The 11,474-nt window shown below is 34.3% G+C and overlaps 1 protein-coding gene across 1 annotated transcript; it reads left to right on the top strand.

Moving 5' to 3' along the window:
• The first annotated feature begins 1,832 nt into the window (after nucleotides 1–1,832).
• On the top strand, nucleotides 1,833–3,757 carry zmp:0000001127 (uncharacterized). The gene is made up of 7 exons (XM_052134917.1): nucleotides 1,833–1,854; nucleotides 2,035–2,183; nucleotides 2,266–2,352; nucleotides 3,107–3,148; nucleotides 3,239–3,355; nucleotides 3,454–3,495; nucleotides 3,638–3,757. The coding sequence occupies exons 1-7, from the start codon at nucleotides 1,833–1,835 to the stop codon at nucleotides 3,755–3,757; spliced, it is 579 nt and encodes a 192-aa protein (XP_051990877.1).
• Nucleotides 3,758–11,474: the final 7,717 nt, after the last annotated feature.

The raw sequence follows: 11,474 nt of genomic DNA, 5'->3' as shown, positions 1-11,474 counted from the left end.
TTTCCCACCATATACATATATTTTTTTCTATATTGAATGTATTTATTTTTGCATTAACAAGTTCATTTTAAATGGTCATGTGGTGTGAAAATACCTTTTAATGTAATCTCTCAATTAATCTAACTTAAAACCTGCATGAATAGTAATTATTAAAAAGTTGAAAATGCTGTTTAAAATAGTTTTGGATGAATTGTGGCATGTCACACTGCAGGACATATCAACTTCAAAAATTATTTCATGTCAATACCCACTTAAGGCCTAAATACTCATTTAGTGCAGTCACAAGGCATAACAAGTGAATCAAAAACTATTTCAATTTATCAAACACCAAACAAGTGTCATTGTAGTTTGCATTAAGCCAGTTCCAAAAGTGAAAGAAAATTAAAGCAATAAATGAAAAAAAGAATAGTTTAAAAATAGAAAGTGTGTCTGTTTCTTTATTGAGTTCATTTTCTAGTATTTTAATCTTATCACTAAAACCACCAGAGTGTTATAACACAGCAGTGAATCTCGCAATACTTTGACATTAAGTATTAGCATACAAAACCTAAACTGAGAGTTGAGTAGTTTCTGCTTCCTTTTTTTTTCGGCCAGATTACTTCAAACACAGGAGAGCACCACTGTGCGATCTGTCTCTTTCTGATACCAGAGAGGAGAGCCCATTACCACAACATGACATAGTTTTCATGAGATATGACGTGTCTGCTTTTTCAAATGATCACAGATGTCTATATAGAAAATAAAAACAGCTGTTTTTATTGGGTATTCCACTCTTGTTCAACACTGTGGCCTAAACACCCACAGACATGTAAACATACAGTATGAATTACATAAAATTAAATGGATCGCTTTCAAAGAATCCATACAGGCTGGGCCTGTCCAGATTAAATAAATATTTTTTCAAACTTGGCAAAGAGGTATTTCCAGAAAATGACATTTTACCCTCAAAAAGGGGGCAAGCTGTGTGCTTTTTTTTTTTTTTTTTAAAGATTAGTGTGTTTGTTAACACCTGTCTTGATTTTCTTTGAAAATTTTTGAAAACCCCATCCAACTAATAATACTAGGAAATCTTCATACTTCAAATAATTGGTGTGACTAAGGAGAAGCCTTACAATTCAATAAATAATTAATTAAGTAAATAATGAAATAATAAAAAAATAAATACATATACAAATATATAAAACATTAAGATGTACAACATATAATAATATTAAGAAATATATTTTAAAAAAATAGGATTATTATAAATTAGATAAATGAATGTAGGCTTCGATGTATTAAATCGGGACATCTTTGAAATTGCCAATTAATTATATATATATATATATATATATATATATATATATATATATATATATATATATATATATATATATATATATATATATATTCTTTTTTTTGTTTTTTTATTTTTTTTTTAATTATTATTTTTATTTTTTTTACATGTTCTTCTTTTACGTGTTTCTGCAAAAATGTTTATTATGACCGTAAACTGGAATACAACTAAATTTAAAATACTGGATGAAAGTGACAGTGAAAGGGGTTTACCAGAGGTTCAAGATTATCATCCTTTAGCTACACGCACTATGTGTGAAGTTTGTCCATGTAAATCGAAACGTACGTTAATTCCATTTATGCAAGCAATGTGTCCTCAAATTTCAGAATTCAATATCTGTACCATGGAAATTACAAAACACACGGGGAGTGGGTTATTTTCATTTTAGTTAATCTTTTGAAAGGAAACTCCCATATCTCCAGAAGGATGTATTTAAAAGGGCAAATCCTAAACATGAGCATCAGAATTCGCAACAGTCCGTGCAATTGAAGCAGCAATGCTGTCCAGTGTCTCTAATTGTAAGTATTGTTTTTCTTACGATTTTTAATGACTCTTACTCTGATCCATTCAATTCAACCCTCAGCTTTCAGTTCATTTCTAAAGACTGACTAGCTCAGTGATTTCTAAGGAGTGCCTTAATGTCAAAATATCGATCATTTTAATAGAAAATCTGTTGAATATGTGATGTTTTGTGACAGATTTGGCAGTCGCCGTGCTCTGCTGTGCGGTGTGGCAGCGTGGCATCGCCGGTCCTGTCAAAGCGCGTGACTCACCGTTGCGCCTCACAGGAACATGCAATGTGCTCGCGCGCTCTTTGCTCTGGAACGTGTCAGAAGCGCTCGCGATGGTCAGCGTCATTCAATAATACATCAGCACATATAGGTCTATGCACAAGTGGTTTGAAGTCTAACATTTGTTGTCACTTACAGGATCATCTTTTCAGCGGGTTTACCTGTTCCAAGCAAAACGCAGAAGTGCACCTCAGGGCGCAAACAGTGTCAGCGTGCATACAACAGGTAAGAGATGAGAGGCAGAAAATTGGGACTAAAGTTTTATTGTTGTACTATTTATGTTGAGTACACATGGAAGTTAAATGTCTATGATTATGAAGAGATTGTAAGAAATAACTGTGAACTTACTTTGTGTAAATCCTATAACCTCATTTTTTCAATATCTTGGTCAAACACAGTATAGTAGATGGCTTAATCAAACATTTTGAAAGCTTAATCGTGCAGGAGAGAGACTATTTTGTGTTAAAATGTCTCAAATGAAATGTAGTAAAATTGCTAGAAAGTATAAGGCTTTAAGAAAATTCAACTTCTTGTTGGATGTACCTGTATATTGAATACCTGTTTAGATATAGGTTGCCTATATTTAAAAGGAATGCTTAAGAATTATACCTAACTGCCTAAAATTAACGGGCTCATGCTTTAGTTTCTATATTTTTTGTTTTGTTTATTTGATATTTTTAGACATGCACTCATTGAGCACTTCATTAGGATCATTAATAATCTGCATGATTTTATGCACTGAACTGCTGCCATACGATTGGTTGATTAGATAATAGCATGAATAAGTATAGTGTACAAGTGTATCTAAAAAAGTGGACAGTGAGTGTATGTTTATATGCTGTTGTTATATTCATTATATTTTGTTATAAATAGCCATTGTAATCAAAATAATAATTACTACTCTCCTTTCTTGATCACGGTTCATTCTTGATAACAAAATAAAAATTTTGACACTTATTATTTGTACTTCATTCAACAGAACTCAGACTGTGCTCACACAACTGCCCTAAATATCGATGAGGTAATTTTACTATCCATTTTCCATATTATTTTTTTATTGGCAATGTCTTTTGCCTGTTCCGTTGACATATGCTGCCATATATTTTTGCAGAATGAATGTCTACTGAGAATTTTAGAAGATCTTCGCTACTATCAGGAAACATTTACAGCATACTCTAACCCAGAGCTCACCAAAACGGTTGTTAGGAGCATCGATGACCTCATGCAGGTACATTAAGGCAATGAAACAATAACAAATGGCTTTCAGACTAGAGGACTCATTTCACTCACTGTCCATTTTCTTTCTTTTTAAAAATGTTTTTACAGGACTGTTTTTCTGTCTCTAAGGTGGACAACTCTCCGCTCAAGGTATAATAGGTTATCTTTGTTGACAATTTAGACACATTATGTTTCCATTACATTCTTTGTTTCCATTACATTCTTTGTTTCCATTACATTCTTTGACCTCTGTGATCCTGCCATGCGTAAGTTTGATTATCTATTTTTACAGGTGTCCATGGATCATCAAAAATCTTTTCAAGAACGACTGCAGCTGTGCAAAGTCTTAAAAGGCTTCCACCTTCGAGCCATAACAATAAATCGAGTTTTCAACTACATTTTGTCAAAATAATAAGCAAACAGTAACAGGTCAGTTACAGTCATTGAATAAAGGAATAATTATTTATTATTATTTAAGTTATTTAATTTATTTAAACATTATTTATTAGGGCGTAATGTATGTTTTGTTATTTTCAGTTGTAAACTGTTTTTGTTTTTGCTGTTTTATTAAAGTTGTCCATGCACTTCACCAAATGTTTGAACAAGGTGTTATACTTGTGATGTTGTAGATTTCAACACATCCAACTGATTTAAATGTCTATCAGAAATGATATACATATATATATATATATATATATATATATATATATATATATATATATATATATATATATATATATATGTATTAGGGCTGTCGATTTAACACGTTAATTCAGTGCGATTAAATTTATTACAAATAACGCGTTAAAAAAGGTACGCAAGTAATCGCAATGCCCCCGGATTGTAATAAGGAAGATTCCTGAGAAATGCAAGGTTGTAGTACCACCTGTTTACTCCAGAGGGCAGTAATTGAAGTTTCAGCTGTGTGGCAATGCACAGTTTATACAGTGAAGAAAACAACCATCCAGCAGACAAACAACTCAGACATGCGTTACGTTCTTGTATTCAAAACACTTGATGGAGCGCAAATTCGAACTTTAAGGGATCTCAAGATGTGTTCTAAGTATTAAACTTTATTTAACTTGAAACAGTGAACTAAACATTTTATGTTTATGATGCAATGCCGAGAAGCTACACAAGCATGTCTGACGCAGGTGTAAATTGACGGTCCTTAAATAAGTCCTCATAATAAATCTCGAACTGATTGACAAATTCACTTGTGAAATGGATTGCTGTGAACTGTATGCCAATGATTGGATTATGATCAATAATATGGTAGTAAACAATACATTGTATTCTAAAGCCACTTTTTGTGTTGTCTTATCAATGATTAACTCTTCTGCCTCAAGAATGTAATGTCAAGACTTTCACCTACTGTTGCACTTGTGTACACAGTAGTGTGACAATAAAGTGATTTGATTTAATGCATTTTAATTATCTTTATATATATATATATATATATATATATATATATATATATATATATATATATATATTTTAAATATAACTATGTATAATTATTTCAACATTGAATTATTATTATATGAGGGAAATATTTGCAAATATTTGTATATGCGATTAAATGCAATCGATAAATTAATTGGGACACCATGTAATTAATTCGATTAAAAATGTTAATCACTTGACAGCCCTAATATATATATCTATATAATGATTGTGAAGACAATTTTGAGTTAACAGCATACATTTTAAATAGCCAATGACATTGTGCATTTTAGACCACCAGGCATCAAACTTTTAAGTTTTTAGACTCTAATCACTGTATGCATTATTAACGGAGATGCCAAGGAAAAAGAGGACTTTGACATTTGTTCTGACATTTGCTTCCTAATAATTACCATATATCCTACTTCCTTAATTATTTGAAAATATAAAAATGGTTACAATGTAGCATTTACATCATCAGAGTGACCAAGTATTGAAAATTGTATTGCCATTTATTCTTTTGTTTTCACACAATTCCATGCGAAAACTCAGATAGCAAGGTAACATTCATACATTTCTCATTCAAATAATCATTTTAGTTGAGGTTGTTTGCTTTCTGGGAAACTACTAAACCACACACACACACACACACACACACAAAATAGTTTTAAGTGAGCTAATGTCATCATATAGGAGGAAGTTTCCAAGGAGTTACTACACAGCGTAATGTTTTAACAGTGGGATAAATATAAAAATAAAAATGGAATTTAAATAGAGAGGAAATTCTGATTTAATCACATTGTTCTACAGATTTTGAGAAAATAAAAAAATAAAAGATTACAAAAAAGATCTATAACTAAACTTAAACAAATGCATCAGTTGTCCAAGTGAGACTAATCGGCATTCCCTGCAGTCTGCCCTTTATGAGGTGGAGGTATCTTCTCTTACTGTAAATGAATGCGGAACATCGAAGAAATTTTAAGCAAAGGAGGGTTTGTTTTTGTCAGTGCTCCTGCAGATTAATTTTTTTTATAGTGCCCCTAAGCCCCATTTCAATGTGAGGGGTTTTCTGCATTTGGTTGTAAGATTACTTTACTTTGGTACAAAATATTAAGAATATCACATTGTCTGATCTATTGTTTTTCTCATGTTGTTTTATGTACAACATATTGGTATTGTACAACATTTACAAATGGCTGTAAAAAATAATATAATTTGTTTAGCTGTCGCTACCTGAAAATGTATTTTATACAACAAAGATATATATTAGATAGTAGACAGTAGATTAGATCATAGATATAATTTCCTATCCAATCAGGATCTCAGCATTAAAGGGATAGTTCATCCAAAAATGAAAACTCTCTCATCAGTTACTCATCCTCATGCCATCCCAGATGTGAATGACTTTCTTCCTTCTGCTGAACATAAACAAAGATTTTTAGAAGAATATTTTATCTCTGTAAGTCCATACAATGCAAGTGAATGGTGACCAGAACTCCAAAAGCTCCAAAAAGCACATAAAGGCAGCGTAAAAGTAATCCATAAGATTTTTAAATCAATGTCTTCTGAAGCAATCCAGTTGTTGCACTCATTATTATGAGTTTATGGCCATGTGCTTACTAGTTTATATAACTTGGAATGAACCCCGTCCAAAACAATTAATGGGGTTAGGGTGGGGGTCAGTGCTCTACTGCAAAACCCTAAATCCTGTAAGAAGCACATGACAGAGATTATTAATTGGTGGTAACAACTATTTCCTCAACTCAGAGCATGATCTGACTCAATTTGCCCCACAGCCATTTATAAAAAAGTGCCTTGCTAAGTATTTCAGAACTAAACTTTAGATAAATCTATTACATGAGACAATAACGTTTGGCTACATTCTTGATACAAATGCAAGGAGGTAATTCTTGAACACAATCTGTTACTTTCTACTAGCTTCTAAATTAGGACTGTCACTGAAGTCATTCTGCACAAAATGTAATGCTTAAAGGTGCACTCAGTAATTTTGCCCTCATTTAATAAGTTTTACATTAAAAGAATTGAATAGTAATTTTGAAACATGTATAAAATCATGAGCACTCACATTAAAATAAAGACTCCAGTCATATCATTAACATTACAAAAGCTGTTTTATTCTAGAGGGTCTGCACATGGAGGCTGCCATGTTTGAATCACGTGACCAGCTGAATACTACTAATTAATCTCAGTAACCGTCCTGTGATTCGACACTGTCACTCATGGATTACAGGGGTCATGACATACTCTTTTTTTTATAATTGTATTATCTTCCCTGAGGTACACTTATAATCTTAGTAAAGTTTTTTTTTTGCACCAAACAGTCATAATGTATTCATAAATAATAACTTTCCACCCTGTCTCTGGCCCTCTGTCTGAAACGCTCGGTTTTAAGTTGTCTGACCCTTTAAGACTTTAGCATGAACGCCCAGTGTTATGATTGGCTAACATCATGCAGCCCTTCCAATACAGCTATTTTTTATACTCAATCCAAAGAAAATTGTAAAACTACATTTCACATTTCATCTGAATGTATAAAACTGTTCACTCAAGCAGCACCATAAATTATCAAACGTCCAATAGTCCAATTTTAACTGCCCCGTCTTTCAATTACAGTTCTTTGCAATTCTTGAATCATATTGTGACAATTTCACAAGCAATCCACACTAAAATATTCTGAATACACAAACATTGTACAATCCATGGAGATGTTGGGTGCTTTAACTGGCTTCAACAGGCCAAAGCAGAGATGCTGGTTTTCACATCATACAGTTTTCATGGTTTGTTTACAAACAGAACTGCATGTGCTTCCCCAAGTCAATGGCAGAAGCAGAATGAGAGGCATTTTTAAAAGTTGGGCTTGTACAGCTTTTAAATTGTGGCGTATATCGCCTGAAATGCATTGAAACAATCAATCTTTTTACAGAAGACCAACAATTAAAAATAGCACCAATGGGTGCAAAAACAGTCCAGGACGCCTTCAAAACACCACAACAGCAACTTAACTATAACTTTTAGAGTTATAACTAGTTATCTTTTAAAAACGGCATGAGATGTATGATAATGGTCAAAGATGTGTACATTTATGAAGAAAAACATTTAAATCCAGACATGTGCCACTTAGGATGAATCTCCCATGACAGGCCCATCTCTCTGACTCTGAGCACCAGTGGGCAGGGTCAAGGGTGCAATGACAGAAAATAGGCATTTCATTTGCAGATGTATTTGGTCCTTGTGGTGTCACAAGTTCCACAAATTCCAAACAAGGAAGTTTTCAGTTCTGAAACTTACAGTATGTTTTTATAGTACAATGACCTCTTATACACAGCCTGGCCATAAAAAAGTCACACACTTTAATATTTCGTTGGACTGCCTTTAGCTTTGATTAAGGCGCACGTTCCTCATGGCATTGTTTCGACAACCTTATGCAATGTCACAACATTTATTTCCATCCAGAGTTGCATTAATTTTTGTCTTATATTGATGACAGGAGAGTCGAACCACTCTGTGAAATCTTCTCCAGCACATCCCAAAGACTTTCAATGGGATTAAGGTCAGGACTCTGTGGTGGCCAATTCATGTGTGAAAATGATTCCTCATGCTCCCTGAACCACTCTTTCACAATTTGAGCCCAATCAATCTTGGCATTGTCATCCTGGAATATGCCCGTATCATCAGGGAAGAAAAATCCACTGATGGGATAACCTGGTCATTCAGTACATTCAGGTAGTCAGCTGACTTTGTTGAGTCTAGACCTGACCAACTGAAGCAGCCCCAGATCATAAGTCCCCCTCCAGAGGCTTGTACCTTGGCACTATGCAAGATGGGTGCATCGTTCATGCGCTTCCCTTCTTACCCTGACGTGCCCATCACTTTGGATAGGTTAAATCTGGACTCCTCAGACCACATGATCTTTTCCATTGTTCCACAGTTCAATTTTTATGCTCCCTAGCAAATTTAAGTATAGCTTAACTTACAAGTGGCTTTCTTGTGGCCACACAGCAGTTTAGTCCCAGTCCTGTAAGTTCTCGTCGCGCTGTGCATGTGGAAATGCTCTTGCTTTCCCTATTAAACATAGACTTGAGTTCTACTGTCGATTTTTTGCTATGTGACTTTACCAAGTGTTTTAGTGGTCTCCGATCATGATCATTCAAGATTTTGTCTGACCACATTTCTTCCGTGAAGCTGATGGTTCACCACTATCCTTCCAGGTTTTAATAGTGCGTTGGAAAGTTCTTAACCCAATTCCAGTGATTTAAGCAATCTCCTTAGTTGTTTATTTTGCTTGATGCTGGCCAATAATTTGCCCCTTCTGACACAGTAACATATTTTACACTGCCAAGGGATACGTCTTCCAACATGACTGATTAAGAAATAAGAAGCTACAAACTGCATCAGTTAGGATTAAAATAATTTTTGCCAGCTAAATAATTATAATAATGATCCAATCATATGCTCTTAAGTATCTGCTTATTTAAATCCAAATTACAGCTTTTTTTTGGACAGGCAGCATATGTCAAAACTCAAAAGATCAAGGAAATTTGATTCATGTCATGACCCATTTAAATGAACCCATGCTTACTGTGAAAATGAATATCTGCAATGGCATCTGTAACTGAAAACTATTGTGTTTGAAATATGCTACATCCACACCCCTATGTGTTAGTGCATGTCCAAGACAAAATTACTGTGTACACCTTTAAGAAGAAAGAATAACAAGAAAGAGACATACTGGTCTCAGCTCCCCCTTGTGTCACATCTAAAATGCACAAATGTTTTGGAGTGTATTTTGTTTAAAGGGATGGTTCATACTATAAATATCCACTTTCACTTTCACCTCCACATTGTTCTTCTTTTGTTTTTGGTGAGTCACATTCTTTGTGCATATCACCACCTACTGGGCAGGGAGGAGAATTTATAGTGAAAAAGGACTTAAATATTGAGATTCTCAACCACACCTATCAAATTTCTTCTGAAGATATGGATTAAACCACTGGAGATCTATGGATTACTTTTATGCTGCCTTTATATGTTTTTGGGGCCTTCCAAGTTCTGGGCACCATTCACTTGCATTATATGGACCTTCAGAGCTGAGATATTCTTCTAAAAATCTTCATTTGTGTTCAGCAGAAGAAAGAAAGTCATATACGTCTGGGATGGGAGGGGGAGTAAATGATGAGAGAATTTTCATTTTTGGGTGAACTATCCCTATAGTATAAAATAAGCATTTATTTAATTTAATCATGTTTGAATTTGGTGTGTTTTATTAACTAGCATAAATGGTATAATTAAATTACATATATGTACAGCGAGAGAGTGTACATGCAGGGCCAAAGGAACATTAGAGTTGTGATTGTGAAAAATATTGGCACCCTTGGTAAATATGAATTAAGGCTGTGAAAAATATGTCTTTATTGTTTATCGTTTTGATCTTTCAATCAAAATATAAAAAAATGATATATCCACTAATGGATATAATTTTTTTTTTAAACAAAACACAAGTTTTATCAAAAAACAAATAATTTTGTAAACATATGTGTGGCACAGTTATTGGCACCCTTTTTTTTTCAATAATTTGTGCAACCTCCCTTTGCCAAGATAACAGCTCCAGTCTTCTCCTATAATCATAATGAGGTTGGAGAACACCTGGCTAGTGATCTGAGACCATTCTTCCATACAGAATCTCTCCAGATCCTTCAAATGTTGAGGTCCACACTGTTGGATTCTCCTCTTCAGTTCACCCCACAGGTTTTCTATGGAGTTCAGGACAGGGGACTGGGATGGCCATGACATAACCTTGATTTTGAGGTCAGTGAACTGTATTTGTGTTGATTTTTATGTGTACTTTGGATCATTGTCCTGCTGGAAGATCTAACCATAGCCCATTTTAAGCTTTCTGGCAGAGACAGAACAAGATGCCTAGGACCTCTGGCATAAAAACTGCCCCACAACATTAAAGATCCAGCACCATATTTAATCGTGGGCATGGGGTACTTTTCCATATGGCTACCTCTCTGTGTGCGCCAAACCCATCTCTGGTGTTTGCTGCAAAAAAGCTCTATTTTTGTTTCATCTGACCATAGAACTCGCTCCTATTTGAAGATCCAATAGTGTCTATCAAACTGAAGATGCTTGAGTTTGTTGTTGCATGAGAGCAGAGGCTTTTTTCTTGAAACCCTCCCAAACTACTTGTGATGTAGGTGACTTCTGATTTCAGTTTAAAGACTTTCTGACCCCAAGACCTAAATAATTCCAGCAATTCTGCAGCTGTGATCCTTGGAGAATGTTTGACCACTCAAACCATCCTCCTTGCCATGCGTGGAGACAATATAGGCATGCGTCCTTTTCCAGGCTGATTCTTAACATCTCCAGCTGATTGGAACATCTTAGTTATTGCCCTGATGGTGGAAATGGGCAATTTCATTGCTTTGGCTATTTTCTTTTAGCCACTTCACATTTTTTTTTAAGCTCAACAACCTTTTACCACACATCATAACTTTATTCTTTGGTCTTACCAACTGTGATTGATGATTAACGTAATTTGGCTTATTTGTTACTTCATTTATATACCCCTCTGAAAAAGAAAGTCATGGCTGAACAGTCTCATGTTCCTATAACCCAGGTAGCCTATACTAAAAAATGCAAAATATGAATGGGAATACTTC

The sequence above is a fragment of the Xyrauchen texanus genome, chromosome 9 (genome assembly GCF_025860055.1).
Source record: "Xyrauchen texanus isolate HMW12.3.18 chromosome 9, RBS_HiC_50CHRs, whole genome shotgun sequence".
Lineage (NCBI taxonomy): Eukaryota > Metazoa > Chordata > Actinopteri > Cypriniformes > Catostomidae > Xyrauchen > Xyrauchen texanus.
Note: the sequence above shows the minus strand (reverse complement) of the source record. Positions and strands in the feature narration are given on the sequence as shown.